We start from the raw sequence: 22,648 nt of genomic DNA, 5'->3' as shown, positions 1-22,648 counted from the left end.
TTGCCTGATGTGTAGGAGGTAATCAGCTGTGTATCTGTTTCTGTGGGAGGAGGTAAATTCAGGAGCATCCTATGTCACCATCTTAAACCAGAATTCAGTTTTCAACTCTTTTGTGTAAATACTAAAGAGCACAGTTCCTGGTTACATAGTGTCAATGGAAAATTAATCAGTCGATCTAAGAAAGAAATGGAAAAGTTTTTCAAGTCAAATTGAGGATTATAACCCAGGAACAGCATTTCAGAAAGCTCTGAAAACTGTTCCACCCATTAGAAGTCAAGGCATAGTTATAAGGTTTTTGAGACAGAGGGATGTACATTAAATGATGAATTATTGACAGTTTACACAATCAGGATCTAAGCATCATCTTGTCCCCTTACAAGATCAAGAAGGGCTGTTATGCTTTAGGAGTTGTCTTGTTGATGCCAGGAGAATGTTGCTTTTTGTGGTTGAGCAGGTATTTCTGCTGATGGGGGAGGTTTGGTAGATGTATAATGCAGATGCACAGTAGAGGGGAGAGAGGAGACCAAAGGGCAGAGAACACTTTTTATGTTCACATTTTTCTTGTCATGCCATACAATGTGCATTTTATTTCACAACAGTAAATGCATTTTTAGTTTCATAAGAAACCATGCACCTCATTGTTCACTGCAGCACTATTTACAATAGCCAGGACATGGAAGCAATTTAAATGTCCATCGACAGATGAATGGTTAAAGAAGATGTCGCACATATATACAATGGAATATTACCCAACCATAAAAAAGAATGAAATTATGCCATTTGCAGTGACATGGATGAACCTAGATATTGTCATACTGAGTGAAGTAAGTCAGACAAAGACAAATATCATATGATATTGCTTATATGTGGAATCTAAAAAATGATACAAATGAACCTATTTGCAAAACATAAATAGAGTCACAGATATAGAAAACAAACTTATGGTTACCAAAGGGGAAAGGGGGTGGGGGTGGGGTAAATTGGGTGTTTGGGATTAACATATATACACTAGCATAGATAAAATAGATCATCAACAAGGACCTACCTACTGGATAGCACAGGGAACTCTACTCAAAACTCTGTAATGACCTATATGGGAATAGAATCTAAAAAAGAGTGGATATATGTATAACATTCACTTTGCTGTACAGCAGAAATTAACGCAACATTGTAAATCAACTATACTCCAATAAAAATTAATTAAAAGAAAAGAAACCTTGAAACTTGTCTTCCAACTTGGCTGTACCATTTTGTATTCCCACTATCAATGTATGAACATTCCTGTTGCTCTGTATCCTCACCAGCTTTTGGTGTTGTAGTGTGCTCTTTTGTATTGTATAGTTTTATTTTTAAAATAATGTACATATGTTAATTTTTATGATTAGGCAATCTTGCTTAAAATTTGAAAAGAATATACATTGAAAATACTCATCCCTTCAGATTTAATTATTATACTGCACAATGTGATATAGTGCTTAGGAGTAGAGTCTATTTCAGATTTTTTTTTTTTTAGTCTAAAGCATCAAACTATCATGTCCTTTTCAGGAATATTAAGAGTAGTTTACATTTTAAAAAATAAACCTGAATCTTCCTTCAGTAGGAGATTCTCCTTCTTTTAAATATTTTTAAACACTTATCTTTAAAGTTATACTTTCCCAAAGACTTGGACAAACATAATTTTATAACTAGAAAAGTTTCCTGTACCTTTGTTAGATAATCATCTAGTAATTTTTACTAACTGGACAAACTTTGTTTAAACTAGGCCTACAAAATCATATATTTTTGGTTTTTATAAACCAAACAGCAAGATTTTGAAACATGTAATCAATTAACAGAACAGGAAATGCCATTGGATTAAAGTACAAATTGTAAGCAATAAGGTTTTAATAATTACATGATAAATTTATTGTTAAATATTTCTAGAAGATATAAAACACATGAATAACATTTAGGGTGACATACCTTTGTTATCATTTTTCTCTAAGTCTTTTAGTGCTTGAACAAACATCTGTTGACTTTCAGTGAGAGGCCAGCTGTTATACAACACCAAACACTGTATAATATACTTGTATACCTAGGAAATAAAATGCAATAAAAAATTAACAATAAAAATAAACATAGGATTTTAGGCACATAATAAATGCATATTTTTCTGGATCATATAATAATACTTTAATTAGATACTGTCAGATGTTCTCCAAAATTCTATAATACCACAGTCTATAAAAGTTTATTCTCACAACCCCACGAATACTTACCATCATATATTCTAGTATTTATAACTTCTGCATTCATGTTTATAAATGAAATTTACGTATTTTACTTTTACTACTTATCAGTTTTGGAATCAGAATTACATTAATCTCTTAAAAAGGATTGGAAGGTTTGTACTTTTTTTCTGTTTTCTAGAACAATTTACTCCTCAAAAGTCTGTTAGATCTATCCTGTAAAGCAGTTAGGCCTATAGCTTTTTGGAAAGGTAAGACTTTGATTATCATTTCAGTTTTATTATTCTTATTTATTCTTATTATTTTATATGTTCTTTTTTTTAGTGGAGCAGGTATGCCATTCCTCTCCCAACTCCAGGAATTTTACATTTGAAACAATTTTTGTCAGTTTTAAATTGCTAGTATAGAGTTGTGTATAATACTTAAAATATTTTTAAAACCTGTTGTTTGCATTTATACCTCTATCCTAATTTTTTGTTCTGTATTTGATTTATTTATATTTCCTTTCTTTTTTTCTTACTTGATTAGTCTTACAAGAAGCATGTTTACTTTATTAATCTTAAGAAAGCATAGGTTTTCTTAATTTTCCTAAATTTTATTCCCCATTTCATTAATTTCTACTCTCATTTTTATTAAAACTTTTTCTTCTTATTTTTGAGTTATTCTTTTACTTTTTTTCTAACTTTTTGTTTTAATAGCTTAGTTCATTTGTTTAATCATTCATACTTTCTGACGAATTAATTTGAAAGTCAACATTCCACTGAATGCTACTTTAGATGTGGCTTACAAATTTTGATTTGTAGTTTTTTATTTTTATGGAGTCCTTTGTATTTAATAGTTTCTTTTTTAATATTTTTTTTTTAACTAAAGAATTATTTAGTATATTTCACTGTGTTTTCACATTTATGGGATTTTAAGCAGTTAATTACTAATTACTATTGCATTATGTTCAGATAACATTTACACAGTATAGTTTGGTTTTTATTGAGGCTTCCTGTGTGTTCTATGAAAAAGTATATTCTCTTCTATTAGGTGGAGTGTTCTGTATAGATATCTAAAAGGTTAAGCTTATACTTAATATTTCATATCCTAATGATCAAATATATTTTGTTTTTCAGCTTGATCTACTTGCTTCTGAAAGGTATGTGTTAAAATATTCAACTCAATTGTTAACTTATTTTTCTCTACAGCTCTAATAGTTTTGCTTTTTATTTACTGAGTCTAGGCAGTGAGGTGCCTATATGTCAGTTATGGTCATACTGATTTATTTTTCCTTTTATTTTTATATAATATGCCCCATGAATCCTATGTATTGAGATATTAAAATATCATCACAGCTCTCTTTTGGTTGAAGTTTAAACTTTCTGTGCTATTTTGTTTAAAAGTGTCACCTTTAGACTACTCACAGTTGGATCTTATTTTTTAATCTAACCTTAAAATTTTGTCCTTCTAATTGATTAATAATCCATTTGCATTTATTTTAATTACTGCCATATTAGGATTTATTTTGGGCATTTTGTTTTTATTTCTTTTAATTAGTTAATTTGTTTTCTTGGTTTTCAATGGATAAATCATGTTTTCTTTTGCTGCCTTAAATTATATGCATTGTCCTTTATTTCTTCAATTTAAGGCATATGCAAATATGTTTTTCTTAATATATGACCTTTTTCAAAGTCTCATAACCACTAACTCATATGTAATGTAAGATAATAACATCTACATTATAGGGTTAGTGTAAAAATTAAATTTGTCACATATTTTAAAATCTTGGCACAGAGAAAATTTTCAATAATTCTTCAATTCTGGTTATACACTAGTGGCACTACATATAAAAAGTATTATACATGAACAATTTTTAGGAAAATAATTGGTGCAATTTATGTTAAATTTTTATGAGCAGTACCATTAAATAATTCTTTTAAATGTAAATTACCTGCTGTGGTGTGCTAGCATTTTCTTCAATAGTGGGTACACAGATAGTTTCCTCATCCAAAATAGGCTGACCAGTGTCTACTATTGTACTTCCAGGTCTTTTATAGGATTTCTGACCTCCTGGGGCAGATTTCTTCTTAAGGTAGAATTCTTGCTCTTTCTTGAATGAAGCATGAGTTGAAAGAATTTGCTTGCTAGCTGAATATGAGAAATATTAGGATTAAGTTAAGATATGTGGAATGCATAGTTATTACTGACTGTGTTATTTAGTTATATCCTTATAGAACAGTCAAAGGGACAGGTCAATTTGTTTTGTTTTAACGAGATAAAAACAAACATCACTGGCTTCTTGGAAATATTCTGGTCTTAAAGAAACTTAGTGTAATGGTATAAGACTTGCATAGAGCAATGCATATTCTGAGCAACCACTGATTGATTGATAAAAGATTATACAACAATTCAACAATTTCTCATTCATTCTGTGCCGCTCGAATGACAATAAACTAATACCACACACTCTGACTTCTTCAGCGTTTAATACTATGTGTGTGTATGTTACTGTAATTTTTAATTTTTACATTCATTATTTCTTAATTAACAGATAATATAAGTACCATTGGAAGGGTTACAAATAGATATGTGCTGGATGTTAATTAATTCATCAAACATGTATTGAGGAAACATAAGTGAAGTACACAGGGAAATTCAGATTCCAACCATGACAGAATAATGGGCATTGGATTAATTTTTATACCATAAAAATGATAAATTTGGACAAAATGCATAAAACAACTGTTTTAAGCCGGAGGACAATAGACAGCCCAGGACTGTGATCCTTGAGAGAAGGGCAACATTCAAGATGATCTCTACACTTCCCCACATTTCTGCCCATGAGGATCTTCTTACCCATGGCACAGGGAAATAGAGTTCAAACAGTGAACAGCTGTGTTGTCAGATTTAGGAAGCAAAGATCGGAATTTGAGGCTCCTGAGACAATTAGAATTTGTGAGGCAGGGTACCAGAAAGCAGGCATCTGAGCAGCAAAGGAACTCACAAATATGCATAGGGGTCTACTTGAGTCTTTCGCTGAATTTTAAACTTCGTTTGTACAAATACCTAACGATGCCTGGTAGACATTACTGGAAGATTGTGAGCTTAATGGAGATTCTGAAGGTTGCAGTGTTGAGAGACATTGGAGTTCTGCCAAAATGAAGAAAATTTAATGAAAACACAGAGCATTCAGCTGAAACTCAACAAAGGCTATTCTTTAGAGTTACCCTAGCCCTGGAGTAATGGAAACTCTAGACCTGACTTAAGGAAGCTTAGAACAAAGTTTTGATAGGATTAAGCTAAACTGTCAATAAATTGTCTGCCAGAACAAAATTCAACACTCTTTTGATGAAGACAGCATAATCTAGAGTCTTGGTAACATAGCAGATACAATGGACAGTGCACAATGTAACCAACAGAAAAAAGTCAATAGAAATACCCTTAGAGCTGACACAGATGTTGGACTTAGCAAGCAAGGACTTTAAAATAGTGATTAAAGATGTGTTTAAGGATTTAAGGGAAAAGGTTGACATAATGAAAGAAAAAATGGTGAATATTAACAGAGAAATAAACTATATAAAAAATAAAAAGAAATTCTAGAGCTGACTATAACTGAAATGAGATGTTCCTGGATGGACTTAAACATTTTCAAATTTAGAAAAGGTTAGTAAACTTGAAAATAAGCAATAGAGATGATCTAAATGGAAGCAAAGAATAAAGAAAAAAACTGAACAGAGGCTAAGTGACCTATGGTACAATATTGTAGTGGGTGGAATAGTGACACCCCCCCCCAAAGAGATATGTCCACCTAGAACCTCAGTATGTAACCTCATTTGACAAAAGGGTGTTTGCAGCTATAATTAAGGTAAGGATTCCACCATGAGATCAACCTGGATTAAAGAGGACCCTAAATCCTATGATAAGCATCCTTAAAAGAGAAAAGGAGAAGACACAGAATGAAAGTCATGTGAAGACAGGGGCAGACATTGGCACAGATATACTCTCACAAGCCAAGAAATGCCAGGAGCCAACAATGGTTAGAAGAGGCAAGGAAGGATTCTCTCATAGAGGCTTTGATGGAGAAATGGCTCTGATAATACCTTGATTTTGGACTTCTGCCTCCCAGAACCGTGAGAGAGTACATCTTTGTTGTTTCAAGCCACCCAGTGTGTGGTAAATTGCTACAGCAGCCCTAGTAAATGAATATAGCTATCAAATGATAAAATTTATGTGTATTCTTAGTCCTAAATGGAGCTCCTATAGAAATAAAATACTTAGGTATAGATTTAATAAACTATCTGTAAAATCTGTACATTGAAGGTTTAAAACATCGTTGAGAGAAATTAAAGATATTCTGTGTTCATGGACCAGAAAACTCAGTTTTGTTAAGATGCCAATGTTTCCCAAGTTTAACACAATTCCAGTTAAAATCTAAAGCAATAAACTGTGTGGTCTATCCATACAATGGACTAATACTTAGTAATATAAAAAGGAATGGAGTAGCAAAAACATGGAAGTATCTTAAAAACATTATGCTGAACAAAAGATACCAGTGCCAAAAGAGTATTTACAGTTTTCCAATTTCATGAAGTTCTAGAAGAGACAAAACTAGTTTATTGTTATGGAAATGTGAACAGTGGTTTCCTCTTTGGGGATTGGGAAATTGAATGGAAATAGATTGAGGGACTTTTTCTGGGTAATAGAAATGTTCTATATCTTGTTAAGAGTATGAGGCATACTGGTACATTGCACTTATCAAAACTCATCAACTTAGATTTGCACTTCTTGCTATATGTAAATTACCATTCAATAAAAAATTAACAATGAATGACACAGTCCCTATCCTTGTGAATTCCTTCATTACTTCCTTCAGACATTTAGTTATTCATAACCCACTTGTTATCAAAAATATTGGAAACAAATACAAAAAAGGAAAAAATTTTTTCTTAATATATGATAATGTACATGTAAATTAGAAGAAAAACAACTAATTCCAATAGAAAATGAGCAAAACATTCAAAAAAATTTTCAAAGAAGGAAATATTAAAGGAGGATATATAAGATATATAAAAATATGCTTAAACCTCATTAATGATAAGTGAAATATAAATAAATCTTTTTAGCATTAAAATTGAAATGAAGAAATATGAAAAACCAAGAAATATGATATCTTACTGTCATTCAGGGGAGTATGGATAAAAGAAGGTAAATTTACACAAACTCAATGGAGGGCAATTTGACAAAATCTACCTAAATCACTACTGCATGTACCCAATGACCCAATAGTTCTACTTCTAAGCATTTATCTAATATATACATATACATGTTCAGAAAATTATATATACTCAGATTAAAAAAAAAAAAATTCAGCACTGGCTTCCCTGGTGGCGCAGTGGTGGAGTCCGCCTGCCGATGCAGGGGATGCGGGTTTGTGCCCCAGTCTGGGAGGATATCACGTGCCGCGGAGCGGCTGGGCCTGTGAGCCATGGCCGCTGGGCCTGTGCGTCCGGAGCCTGTGCTCCGCAACGGGAGAGGCCACAACAGTGAGAGGCCCACATACCGCAAAAAAAAAAAACAAAAAAAAACTGAGTATATCTCAGAGTATCACTGTTGTCCATTATTTCAGAAATAATTTGTTTATTAAAAGCTCCTGTGACTATTCCATTGCAAGTAATAACTTCAAAGTTTCTGTTAATTTTAATAAGTAGAATATTTTCTAAGAATAATGAATTGGGAATAAAAGTAAAAACAGTTTTCAAAGTAATAAAAATCTATGTCTTATTCAGAAGTCTAAGAAGGTTCAGGTAATAAAGTCTTTAAAGTACAGTTATAACAAATCTATTGATCTTCAGAGATGAATTTAGCACACAAAAGCAATAGTTTTTAAAAAATATTTCCCATTATGATATCAAATTTTAGCAATTAAATGTTTACTTGCTATTTTATCTTAAAACATTTAGAAAATCAGTTACATAAACATAAATATCTGTTTATGAATCTAAATAACCAATTCTAAAAGCCATACTTACACTGGGGGCTCAAGGCTTTCTCATTCCCCAAGAGGTTAATTGCTGGAATGATAACTTGGCCCTTCCCAGTGGAGCTCACGATAACTTCTTCATTTTCTAGTATCTGTAGATTGATGAATGCATCTGGTTTGGACGTGCGTACCTGTATTGTAACAGGATGTGGTAATGCAACTTTAACTGAATACCTATAAAGAAAAACATTCACCTTTATAAACAAGTATGCTGGTCTTTCCTTCAAATAGCTAAAAGAAACTGTATCATTTGCTGATATGGTAATCTACAAGTAAAACCACTTTATAAAGTCAGTTAAAATCCTGGAAATATTAGTGCTATTATAGACTTTGGCAAAAGAGCCCAGTATGCTGTGCTAAAATGAAGTTAAATATAGGATGTTTACTATCATCATATCCCAAACAGGAAACGTAACTTTTTACTTAGATATAATAAGCACTCACTTATAAAACTTGATAGATTGCAAACTACTGCCACATGAAACCTTTCCATTACGCCCTCCTCTCTAGTGGGACAAAGAGCACAACTGGCAGTAGCTTCCAACACCTCACTGTTAACAGTGTTTGTTAAATACCATTAACAGTATTTTATTTCACAAAAATACAGAGAAGTCAGAAGTAGTACCTGTCGCTTGTGCTCTCACCCTTTAACCAAGCTGGTTGGGAACCTCTTGCAAAAAAGACTGGAAATGTGCAGTCTAATTCCTTCCCAACTCCTCCCTTAATGCAGTCTAAGAGGTTTCTTGTTTTGTTGAGGTTCTTTCCTACTTTAGGTGAATCTCTGCAAATGTTCAGGACCCTACAAACTTTCAGTTTCTCTAGAAACTTGCTTTTCTATCTTCTCTCTTCCTTATCTTAAATTTCCCCACTTTATTTCTCCTTGATATTGGCTTTTGTACCTGTGCAGTTCTCACCCACTGAAAAACAGATCAAAACAAAACAAAAAACAAACCAAAAAAAAAAAAAAATCTTCAATCAACCCTGTTGATCAGTCTCGGCTCTATTTTATTCCCCAGCTAACGATCTAAGGAGGGTTGTCAACTTCCACTGTCCTCGGCTCATCACCTCCCACTCGCTCACAGCACCCCACTCTGCCCCCAACCAAGGTGCTAAACTTGCTCTTGCCATGGTGTCAAGCACCTTGTCACCACCCTATAGAAACCTCAGTTCTCATCTTCCTGAACTGTTAGGAGAATCTGACAAAGTCGAATCAACCCTCATTTTCTCTTTCTTCAAAAACTTTTTCCCATGAGCATAATAACTTTTGTACCTCCTATTTCAGGGGTCCTACTTTTAGACTTCTCTCACACTGACATTCCCATACATATCAGAGAATCTTAATATTCTGTCCTGGATCTGGCTCTCTTTGTACAAAGTTTCCTGGGCACTTCCATGGGCAGAAACAGAATAATGAATTCCAAATCTGTGTCTCCAGCCCGAGTCCCCTGTGCAGTATCCCTTGGACATTTCACTGGTCTACCATGTTTAACACCTAAAAATGAATTAGGACTTCCTTGGTGGCACAGTGGTTAAGAATCAGCCTGCCAATGCAGAGGACACGAGTTCGATCCCTGGTCTGGGAAGATCCCACATGCCACAGAACAGCTAAGCCCATGCACCACAACTACTGAGCCTGAGCTCTAGAGCCCACGAGCCACAACTACTGAAGCCTGCACACCCTAGGGTCCTTGTGCTGCAACTACTGAGCTCACGTGCTGCAACTACTGAAGCCTGTGCGCTTAGAGCCTGTGCTCTGCAACAAGATAAGCCACCGCAATAAGAAGCCCGCACACTGCAACGAAGAGTAGACCCCGCTTGCCGCAAATAGAGAAAGCCCGCACGCAGCAAGGAAGGCTCAGTGCAGCCAAAAAAAAAAAAAAAAAAGAATTTATTGTCTTTCTGTTACCCAACCAGCCAATGGGGTTCTCTTCCTGTAACCTCTAACTAAGTAAATGACACTTACTGTCCAACAGTTCCCCAAGTCAAACCCCAATCAACCAATGCTCTCAATTTTACTTCCTTGGTACCTTAAAATCCTTTCTCGTCCCTCTAGATTCATTGTCACTGCCTGTTATGGGTTAAATTATGTCCCCCTCAAAAACATGCCGGAGTCCTAACCCCCAGCCCCTCACAGTGTCACCATTCTTAGAGATATTATCTCCCAGAGATAATCAAGTTAAAATGAGGTCCTTATGAAAAGGGGAAGTTTGGAGAAAAAGAGACACAGGGAGAATGGTGCATGAAGAGGAACACAAAGACCAGGGTGGTAAATCTACGAGTCAAAGAATGCCAATGACCAGAACCCCCTAGAAGCTAGCAGAAAGCATGGAGTATTTTCTCCCTCTCAGCCCTCAGTAGGAATCAATCCAGCTGGCACTTTGATCTCAGACTTCTAGCAGTCAGAATTTCTGTTCTTTAAGCCACCTACTTTGCCAGTCTGTGGGCCTTTGTTATGGCAGCCTTAGCAAACAAATACACTGACTTATTTCACTTGCCATCATCACACACCTGTGTTATTCTACAACTTCTATCTGGCCGGTTTCCCTGTCTCCAGTTATGTTGCCCTTCATCCATTCAACACACTGCAGTCTTCCGAGTGAGCTTTTTTTCCTTTTTTTTTTTCATGTTTTGTACCTTTTATGATTACATATAATTTCATAACAATAGGTTCTAACATTTTTTCTGTTCTTAGAAATTATGTTTAGAGGACTTTTTCAATTCATATGTTGTGGACATAATGTTTTAACACAAGTCTATTAGTGCCATTTTTCTTAAAATCCTCCAAAGCATCTCAGTGCCTCTATGGTAAAATCTGAATCTCTTCTTGCCTTGAGGCCCTTTAGGAAAGGGCCCTGCCAACATCTGGATCTTACTTCTTGCTATAGCACCCTAGAACCCCATTTTGCAAACAAAACAAAGTCATACTGAAAAGGTCATATTCTCTGTAATTTCTGAGTTTTTACATGTGCTAGGCAAGCAGTTCTCTCCTCACCTTCCTCTCAACTCATCCTGACAGATGTAGGACCAGCTGCTATGACTAATTTAGGTATTGGGTTCAATATCACTGAGTCTAATAGTGGCCCTGCTGTGTGATACAATGGTTTCCTATCATAGTAGTTAAAACACTTTATCACAATTGTTATTTTTAGTTACTGGCACATTCCCTTCCTTCTCTCCATTTTTTTTAACTTCTTCTAATAGGCAGTATGCAAACATATTACAAGAAGCAGATAGATTAAAAAGAGAATTCTTCAACCCTTTTATTGCCCTCAGTTTCTGTGCTTTTGTTTGGTATTTTCTCTAAAATTTTACCTGTATATAAAATATATAAACAACTATAAACATAAGAAAATATACTTGGAACACCATACACAAAAATAAACTCAAAATGGATGAAAGACCTAAATGTAAGGCCAGAAACTATCAAACTCTTAGAGGAAAACATAGGCAGAACACTCTATGACATAAATCACAGCAAGATCCTTTTTGACCCACCTCCCAGAGAAATGGAAATAAAAACAAAAATAAACAAATGGGACCTAATGAAACTTCAAAGCTTTTGCACAGCAAAGGAAACCATAAACAAGACCAAAAGACAACCCTCAGAATGGGAGAAAATATTTGCAAATGAAGCAACTGACAAAGGATTAATTTCCAAAATATACAAGCAGCTCATGCAGCTCAATATCAAAAAAACAAACAACCCAATCCAAAAATGGGCAGAAGACCTAAATAGACATTTCTCCAAAGAAGATATACAGATTGCCCACAAACACATGAAAGAATGTTCAACATCATTAATCATTAGAGAAATGCAAATCAAAACTACAATGAGATATCATCTCACACCAGTCAGAATGGCCATCATCAAAAAATCTAGAAACAATAAATGCTGGAGAGGGTGTGGAGAAAAGGGAATCCTCTTGCACTGTTGGTGGGAATGTAAATTGATCCAGCCACTATGGAGAACAGTATGGAGGTTCCTTAAAAAACTAAAAATAGAACTACCATACATCCCAGCAATCCCATTACTGGGCATATACCCTGAGGAAACCATAATTCAAAAAGAGTCATGTACCAAAATGTTCATTGCTGCTCTATTTACAGTAGCCAGGACATGGAAGCAACCTAAGTGTCCATCAACAGATGAATGGATAAAGAAGATGTGGCACATATATACAATGGAATATTACTCAGCCATAAAAAGAAACGAAATTGAGTTATTTGTAGTGAGGTGGATGGACCTAGAGTCTGTCATACAGAGTGAAGTAAGTCAGAAAGAGAAAAACAAATACCGTATACTAACACATATATATGGAATCTAAGAAAAAAAAGGTCATGAAGAACCTAGGGGTACGATGGGAATAAAGACACAGACCTACTAGAGAATGGACTTGAGGATATGGGGAGAGAGAAGGGTAAGCTGTGATAAAGTGAGAGAGTGGCATGGACATATATACACTACCAAACGTAAAATAGATAGCTAGTGGGAAGCAGCGGCATAGCACAGGGAGATCAGCTCGGTGCTTTGTGACCACTTAGAGGGGTGGGATAGGGAGGGTGGGAGGTAGGGAGACGCATGAGGGAAGAGATATGGGAACATATGTATATATATAACTGATTCACTTTGTTATGAAGCAGAAACTAACACACCATTGTAAAGCAATTATACTCCAATAAAGATGTTAAAAAAAAAAAGAAACTATACTTGGGATATACTGTATATAATGTTCTGTAATTTAGTTTTGTTGTTGTTTATCTTTCTTTGCAAAAAATGTGAGATGTTTGTTAAAGGGAAAAAGGTTTTAAGAAACAAATAAATATGAATTATAGAGAAAAGTCAGCCAGAATACAACGAATTATTATTTGTGCCTATACTGTCAAAAAGACTTGGGTTTTACTTTTGAAAACCAATTTACCAATATGTATGGTATCTTTAAAATATTTAGTCTCCTTAAAACAATAAATCTTTAGACAATAATCAGAAATTTTCTTTAACACTTACAATAAAATACGCCCATCATATCTCTATTAATACTATAGTAAAAGTAGAGAAGGAAATTTGTAACAACAGGGAATAACCAATAACCAAAACACTTGTATATTCATATGAATAATTATTAGATAATCATGAAAAAGCGTTCACAAAACGTCTTAATGGCATTGGGAAATGTTAACACTATAATGTTAAGTAAAAAGTCAGAATATAAAACTTTAATTATGTTACGAGTTTAATAATGTTATAGGGTGACTAGAAAAAACATTCTAATAAAATACAATAGAATACTAACAATGATTGTTTCTAGGTTGTTTGATTATGTGTGATTTTTATTTCCTTAATAATATATTTACATATTTGCCAAACTTTCTGCATAGAAAAATATATGAAAAAGAGAAGACAAGTATTCTAACAACTCATTTAATAACAACATTTAATGAACATTTAACAATATTTAATGAAGGCCAACTACGTATCAGGCATATATCAATACGTCTTGTATTGATAAGACATGGTTCCTGCCTCCAATAAGTGTTAATTCTCATGGAGGTGGATGTGACATTAACCAGATAAAATTTGATATGTCACATTCTCAGAAAGAACCAAAGAGTATAGAAACACGACCAGGACTAACTAGTTATATTTGGAGGTTTGGGTATAAAAGATTTGACTGTTGAAAATCATCCTTAAAAGTGATAAATTTTGCTAGGTGGAGAAATGGAGACAGGATATAACAAGATAAGAGGAAAGGCATGGGCAAGATTAAATCACATTACAAGTATGTCAGGAGTTGGTCCATAGCTCCATCAAGAGAGTGCACCATGTGTCGGGAGGCTGGGCAGGAGTGTCTGTGGTTTGGATTTTACTTTACAGCCAATGGAAAGTCATCCAAAATTTTAAAGAAGGGAAATCACATATTTAAATGTGTTTGTTAGAAAGGTAACTTCTCTGATAGTAAAGGATGGATATGTAAATGAATAAGGTGAGAGAGACAGAGAAATAGTTAAAAATGAAGAGTGAATATAATGGAGACATGGACACAGCATTTCTATAGACAAAATATAATGAGGCCCTGAAGTAGTGGAGGACCTTGAGAATAAAGAGGAGGGCATAGAGATGAGAGGTATGAGGGAATGAGAATCAAAAGGGCTGATTAATGAAAGAGAGTGGAGTCCATGATGAGGCTATTCATGGAGAATATATAAGTATGAAAAGAAGGATGAGTTGGCAGAAACCTACACAAGAGAAGAGTTAGAGATGGAACAGAATGAGGAGAGAGTAAAAAGAGGGAAGAGTGTTATGAAGGATGTTCAATGAAAGTCAAATACGATGAGGACTAAGAAACCATTATGTGCAACATAGGCTTGATCTTATATAACATTTATATAATCACATTACTCTCTATGTTGTTTCCAAAAGAGTATAAAAGTGAAGTTCAAAATTCACCCAGGATTTTACAGAAAATTTATTGTTTTTGATAATATTAATATTTAAAATAAAATATTTAAATTTAAAGTCAATTATTTAATACAAAAATTGTTAATATTTTTAAAGGAATGCATTTCCTTTCTGTCACATACCTGAATACAATTTTCTTATCATTGGGTATGTAGTAATCTCTGATTTCCTTTATGGCAAAGGTATTACATGGAGGATCTCGAGACAGGCATGGGAGTGGATGATAAGAACCAATGAGGCGCATTTTCCATCGTGAGGATGTTACAAACACATCACCAGTATATGCTTCAGCCACGAATGTATATCCTTTCTACAGGAAAAAAGAATTACACAGAAGTAAGTGACATTGTCACTAGTCTCTCAAATGTACAATAGATGATTTCACAGTATTAAAAATCTTTATTGTCTTAATATACATAAAGATCCTAAAATCTATTGATAATCAACAAATCACTAGCATGTTTTGAAATCCCTCTTAAAAATTGCTATCTTACATGTTTTTGGAGAAAATGGAAAACTCTAACACTTTTGTTTGTATGGATCCCTAGCTATAGAAAAAAAAGTGCTTAACTGTGGCAGATGATTACATTTCCTGCTAATTCTCCTAGTGCTTCCTAAGGCAGATTTTTATCATTATATCATCCTGGATTAGCCCAATAGCTTCCTACTTGATTTCCCTGTCTTCTCAGTATCATCTTTCTAAATATGAGATGAAAAGGGCAGAAGAGTTTATGGAAATGTAGTGCCCTTGTGATGACCATTGGCAGGCAAAGCTATCAAATTAGCAGCAGATATGGTTCCATGGAACCCAGATGTGAGCCTGGAGATGAGCTCTTTAGGTTGGAGAAAAGAAACAGTTAAGGAACCTGGGAAAGTGCTAACAGACAAAAGTTCAAAGTAATTCTGAGTTTATAATTCTATACATTTCTAACAAGACAGAAGAATAAAGATTTGTATTCCAGTTGCTCTCTGATGCAGAGGAAGCTCTCCAATGTGTCTAGATTTTCAGGAACAAAAATTAGAAATACACAAGACAGAATGAATTCATAACATTGCAAAAAACACCTAGGAATGTTAACCAAAATTCCAAAACCTGTAATAAGATCAGAATTGCAACACCCATAAGAACCTTTGACATTACGTTTGGGGCAAGAAGAAAAGGAAGATAAATCATGTATGCTAAAGTGTTTTTATCAGCAAAGTGCAGATTTATTGCTGTTTTTGTTATTATTTGGGCTTGTGGTACTAATCTATTAAAGAAGCAAAACAAAATTACATGACTCTGATTTTGTGTTTGTCTAGACTCAGAGAACAATTTTGAGAGGAATAAAAGTTTATAAAATGGTAGGATAGATATTGGTAAGTGAAAGTCTAAAGCTAAACCAGTGATAGGATTTTGAGAGGATCTGGTGACTCTAAACCGACCTCAAGACTCTGTATAGAAGAGTAACATAATCGAGTACTGAGTACTGAGAAACCTCATAGATAAGTATTTCAAATCACAGGTTATGGTCTTTGAAAAATTATGAAAAAATATATGTCAAACAATTCTAAAGGATTAACTGTGTAACCAGGTGTTTTTATTTTTTTTAACCTTAGACACTAGTTCTGTGGACATATGTTAGAAAAAGTTGACCTAAAATAGGCTACATATGTGTCAAATGCCTGGCAAGTGCCAAAATGCAAATGCAACCATGGGCTACAAAACAATGGAGTAACGATCCCCCTTCAGATGGGTTGGAATTCCCTTTAGAGGCTGCATTTAGTTCTGGGAACTACATTTTAGAGGAGACTTAGATAATTTGGAGAAATGTTCAAAGATCAAGAATTGTGACGAAAGGAAAACCATACCACAAGAAGGATGACTGAAGCTATTCTTGTATTCATACAGTTCTATATTCTCCTCCTCATTCTCTCTATTTTATTCTAAAAAGACCCACAGTGAGAGGTTAGAAGACAGGAGGTATTTGACAGAGGGAATGGCTATGCTTGTTGCAATCCTAAATTTACAGTTTATAAATAATTGTTAAATGGAGATAGAGTGATTTTCTGCATATTGACTCAAAATGCGTCATTTAAAGCTACCCCCCAAATTCAAGTTTAGTCTAGAAAGGGAGGTCTTCACTGGGGTTATTAAACCAAACCCAAACCAAACCCAAAGTATGCTAGATATAAACAAGAATCAGATTCTTATGTGGTTCAACTAAATATCCTTAAAGATCCCTACAAAAATTAAGTATCAATGGCTAATATGATTAATATTAGTATATTTATTTAGTGAAGTAAAGAGCTCGTCTCTAGAATTTAATGACATCTGTGATCTTGATAGAGTCTCCCTTTGAATGATATAATCTTTTTCATATGGATCTTTGGGACTTTTGATTTCCAATCACAAATGAAATAAATTTTTATATTCAAAAGGAAATCTAGGCCAAACTTGACAAACAGACATTATAAAAATAACCCATCAATTGTTACTGGTGTGAAGACAAGTTTGTTACCAAAGAACTAGTTATCTCTTATAGTGTTTGGTTTAACCCAAGATATTCTGCTGGAGAGAGGCAAGGTTCATCAATAAATTTCCCAAGCTATAATTTTTAATAAACTGCTATTTACTAGGACATAAGGGAGAATAAATATAGTGCAAAAAGGAGTTGTATGGAGGGTCAAATTATATTAGGGTCAAATAAATTCAGTTTTTAAGTACCTGTTTGATGTAGAGAAATTGCCTTTTATTGGCAAATTCTTCTATTTTTAAGTGAAATATAAATACTCTTTCAAAGCAATTAGAAAAATAACAGATTGGTGCACAGACTTTGAGTTTTTAAAAATTACATTTAAGTATAACTCCAAATATACATAACTGCACACAAAAATATTGTCTATCAGATTTTCTAATAAAATGTAAATGTGAAGTAAATGTGCAAAATTTAATACAAACTAAAAATGATTTAAGTCCAATTTATAATTTGATAATATCTTCAAATTTAGTAAAATCAGACTGTATTATTGAGAAAATTTGTATCTCATGAAACATAGAAAAAAAATGATAAGCTTTTAATAAAATATGGGTTTTTAAATTATAATGAAATAGTATAAAAACTCATTAGTAAAATATAAAGTTTTAACAATAGTTATACATAGCCACATACCTCTATATATAGATATAAATGAATTAAATGATTTCATGAAAAATTTAATTGCCCTGATTTTTAAAAAGTTTCCTAAAATCCTAAAATCTCTAAAATAGTTTAACAGTGAACAAGTAGAATTTGAAATTAAAAACAAATTTCATTAGCATCCACAAAACTGAAATACTTAGATATAAATCTAACAAAATATGTACAAAATGTGTATGAAAAAATTATAAAACTCTGAAAAGTTTTCTTATGTACTATATGATTCCGACTTTATGACATTTTGGAAAAGACAAACCTATGGAGATAGTAAGAGGATCAGTGGTTGGCAGGGCTTGGGGTGGGTGGATAAATAAGTGGAACACAGAGGATTATTAGGGCAGTAAAAATACTCTGCATGATCTCATAATAATGGATGCATGTCATTTTACATTTGTCTAAACCCATAGAAGGTACAACACAAACAGCGAACCATAATGTAAACTATGGACTTTGTGTGATTATGATGTGTCAATGTAAAATGAGCAACTGTAACAAATGCACCACTCTGGTAGGGGATGTTGATAATGAGGAAGGCTGTGCATGTGGGGGAGAAGAGAATATAAGGGCTATCTCTGTACTTTCCTCTCAATTTTGCTGACTGTAAAAAATAAAGTCTTATTTTAAAAAATTCTTAAAATAACTCAAAAGAACTATCGGGTTCTTTTAAGGGGTGATATTCTATATCTTTTATTCCTATAAACCAGTATTCATCAGGTAGATATGTCTAAATTTATACAAAATAATGCATAAAACCATAGAAGTCAGTCACAACCACAGCTCAAAGAGAAAAATAAAGAGGTTCAAAGCCATACAACTAAGGAATGGAACATCAGAGCTACAGGAGATCTCCTGATTTACAGTGCAGGTATACACTATCTTTTATCGTGCTTCCCTCTTAGAAGAAATGACTGGAAACACAAAAATGAGGTTCAGGTACATAGAGAGGCAACATGATTTGCGTGGACATCAACCATCAGGGTCTGTATTCAGCAGGAGTAATGTGCCAAGAGTGTCTATTCTTGAAGGAATCTGGGTAGCCCTGGAAGAGACTGGGGCTGGTGGGGTGGTGAGTGGCTGTGTGATCACAATCTTCTGACATGTTTAGGAACAGAATAAAAAACCCACTGGGAAACTGAGAAAACCTGCTGCTTTGGTTTGGTTTAGGGAGGGGAATAAATGTGCTCTTTACCTCCATTTTCATTTTAAGGGTTTGTATGATTTTATGATTTTAATAATGAGAATTTCTAACTTTTCCTTTTGTCATATTTTCTTTGGATAAAAGATAAGAAGGAGGGCTAAAATGTGAATGTTCTAACACTCGCATTAATTACCTTTTGCTGTCAAATACATGGGACTTCTATGGAGAAAGACCAGGACCCTATTCCTCTGTTATGTAGATGGAAAACACATCTGTTCTACCTTCTGTTGGAACCTCTCAGGGTGCTGACTTCTCACTGCTATTCTATCATATGAGGAGAATAAATTTTACACCTACCTTATTCTTAGTGTAAAGATAAGGCACCACTTTTTGGAATACCTTTGGCACTTGTTCCATTGTGTCATTATTAACAACATGGAGCATACAGACTGGAAGTGTAGTATATACTTTGGGAACCAAAGTCATATCTTGAGGAACCAAAAATGTTTCTCTGTAATTACAAAAGCATGAACTTTCCCTTGACATGAATCATAAAGAAAGTTTGAAATTAGGTTTGATGCTAAGAAATAAAAACATAAGTTTAAAGTTACAAATAACTTAAAAGCATGCATACTGTTTTCCTTTAAAATTCTTATTGATACACTATTTTGTCATGCAAATGCAAACCTTTTAAGAAATCCCATTTATAAGTAGTTTGTGACTCTTACCTAATAGGCTATTGCTTCAAAATTAGTAAATTTATTTATATACGGAAAGCATATCAATTTATTTTATTATGTTTACCATACTCATAAAAAATCTAACAACACTTCATAGTCTTCATATTTTGTTTAAAGAAACATGAATAAAAATTTCTATAATATCTCATTTATGCATAGCACATATGGAAGAAATTTTAACTAACTTCTGAAAGCAACTTAAACGTTCATATTAACACTTTTACTACTATCATAAAGAAAGCTCTCTATATATGAATATTTCACGCAACTTAAGAGTGATATTACTTGCCAATATGATAGCCTCACCTGAATACTATAAACCAAGTATTTGGTGGCTGGTCTGCATAAGTCACAGTGTAGTCAGCAAAAGCAATCTTAGTTTCTTCATCTTGATAGCATGGATAAGATTCCATAGACTTGCACCTACTTTTAAACATTAGTCTAAAAATTTAAAAATAATTTAAGTACCAATGGCAAAACAACTTTTAAAATAAATTCTATTTACAAAAAAGAAATAGGGAAAAAAACAGCATAAAATATTGTAGTACATTGTTGGCTAGATTGAGTCCTTCATCAAATGGGGGCTTGTGGTGCACAGCACCAAAGCAGGAGAGCCCATTCCAGATTAACCATGATGTCTATCAAAGGTGCCCAAAGTTATTTGAAGTTCTTAGTCAAGAGAGAACCTAATTCATGATCTAAGGAGTAACTGAAATTTATAGATGGGAAATCAGCACTAAATTTCAACCTATAAGGGTGATGAAACTAGAAGCAGGCAAACTAGCAATAAAACTGGGTGGAAGCCACTGGAGGTCTGGGGTTGACTGGAGACTCAATACTAGAGTGGAGTTTAAAGTGAGGAATGGATTTGGAAAAAAAGACTAAAAAACCCCCTAAAAACAGAGGCCACAAAAAGGAGAGAGTGCCAGAGTTTTCCTTCTGCATGATTTCTGGTGCAACTGAGGTTTCTCCATGTTTGACCCCTGGAAGCCTGTGGCATATTCCAGAGCACGATGGAAGTGATGAGAGAGATCCTCCAGGCCCTATACCTCCCACTCTGCCAGGAACCGGACCCAGCCTCAGTAGCACCAGGAATCTCAGGTCTTTTATACAATGTCTTGGGTATTAGCTGGGACAGAAGATATAATGGCCATAGGAATGGCTCCCTGTTAGAGGTCTAGACAGAGCTACAGGTGCTCTTGGCTTCCAGAAGGTGGATGGCTCAACTGTACTGTCACGGGGAAGCAGAGCCATAGAGATCCTCACAGAGGATAGGATTCACATGCTCCATTTGATCACTGGTCTTTGGTGGTGGGAGGAAAATGACAGGTTTATATTCGGAAGGATTTTTAAAAGCTTTTCAAAATAATGACAAGAACAAAGACCAGGTCGATTATATATTCTGGTTCTTCTGGGGCAGTCCTGGTTTAGGCTCATATCCCTGGCATAATTATTAATAGTGCTCCCTTGTTCCCTGTCAAAGTGTCCCAGTTTGGTTGATAAATAACCTGCTCACCCTCACTAGGAAGTATGACGTTATGGTCGGTCAATGCAGAGTACCCCTGTCACTCATATGGGGGCTGGCTGAGTCTAAATGCAGGAGCTGGCTAAGCCAGTACAGGAACTAAGCAGGCCACATAGGGAACTGAGTGCAGTGGGTCCTACCACGATTCTAAGAGAAGGGTGCAATTTAAAGGCTTTCCAGACTGTCACTGTTTCCATCACACATTCTACTATTTTTAATCCTGATGTACCATGTGGAATATCTTAAATGACCCATAGAGAGGTATCCCTGACATAATCAAAAGATTTAGTTTTGGGCTTCCCTGGTGGCGCAGTGGTTGAGAGTCCACCTGCCGATGCAGGGGACACAGGTTCGTGCCCTGGTCCGGGAGGATCCCACATGCCGCAGAGCAGCTGGGCCCGTGAGCCATGGCCGCTGAGCCTGCGCATTCGGAGCCTGTGCTCCGCAACGGGAGAGGCCACAGCAGTGAGAGGCCCACGTACCACAAAAAAAAAAAAAAAAAAAGATTTAGTTTTAACTTCGCATCCTAGGACAGAGAGAAAATTATATTGGAAAACTGAGCCTTGCCCAAAGTCAACTGTTGAGGTTGTGTTTTGCTTCTCAGAGATTTTATGCTTAGGGTATTAGATAAGTGCAAAGAAGTATTAGATAAGTGCAATGAAGACAAACAAAAAGTAGGAAGAGTGTGAAAGTTCAGAAGCAATGGTATGTTTCTAGCTGTGATGGTTAGGAAAAACTCAACAAATATAGTAGCATTTGAGCTGGAACTTATAGTAAGATCATTACACTGCTTTACCTTAAGAAAGGTACATCATTAGGTTACAGTAAGAAACAATAAGAAAGGTTACAATAAGAAACATCATTACACTGCTTTACCTTAAGAGAGAAATCGCATACTGTTCTGTATTCTGTTCCAGTACAGCCCAAGCTTTCTGAAGAGTGTCTGCAACACTGGTATTTTCCTTTGTGCCTAAAAATAACAATAAAAAATAGCAATATCAAGGCTGTAAGGTGCCTGAAAGATCATTTTGTTCTAAGCCCTCCTTTTACAGATGAGGGAGTTGAAACTCACCAGTAAGGTAATATCCAAAGTCTGAAGCTTTACTAGCAGTAAACCATGTTTAAAACATAAAGCTATGAACCTCTAGTTGAGCTCTGCTCACAATTTTATGCTGTTTCCCTTCATCTTTAGTTTAAAAATTATAAAATGCTCTTTGGTCTAATTGAAGATACTCATCAAAGCATTTACAATGAGAGATCATTTATCACACCAAAAAAAATCCTTATGAAAGCTGTTGTGTCAGAAAAAATAATCCATCCAATTTTTCTAAAAAACAATGGCTAATAGGATCTCACTGA

The 22,648-nt window shown here is 34.6% G+C and overlaps 1 protein-coding gene across 1 annotated transcript in view; it reads right to left on the bottom strand.

Annotated features, from left to right (window-relative positions):
- Window positions 1-22,648, bottom strand: part of ADGB (androglobin) — a gene marked incomplete at its 5' end in the record, with an annotated part of 132,711 nt that overhangs the window by 27,021 nt on the left and 83,042 nt on the right. The window contains 7 exons of the mRNA XM_081250501.1: window positions 1,963-2,074; window positions 4,162-4,358; window positions 8,240-8,424; window positions 14,830-15,017; window positions 19,382-19,535; window positions 20,071-20,205; window positions 22,166-22,259. Of these exons, the coding sequence (XP_081106627.1) occupies window positions 1,963-2,074; window positions 4,162-4,358; window positions 8,240-8,424; window positions 14,830-15,017; window positions 19,382-19,535; window positions 20,071-20,205; window positions 22,166-22,259 (1,065 nt within the window). The remainder of the gene's footprint in view (window positions 1-1,962; window positions 2,075-4,161; window positions 4,359-8,239; window positions 8,425-14,829; window positions 15,018-19,381; window positions 19,536-20,070; window positions 20,206-22,165; window positions 22,260-22,648) is intronic.

The sequence above is a fragment of the Mesoplodon bidens genome (assembly GCF_964165515.1).
Source record: "Mesoplodon bidens genome assembly, chromosome: 12".
In the NCBI taxonomy this organism is placed as follows: domain Eukaryota; kingdom Metazoa; phylum Chordata; class Mammalia; order Artiodactyla; family Ziphiidae; genus Mesoplodon; species Mesoplodon bidens.
The sequence above is the reverse complement of the archived record's forward strand: the minus strand, read 5'-3'. Positions and strand labels throughout refer to the sequence as shown.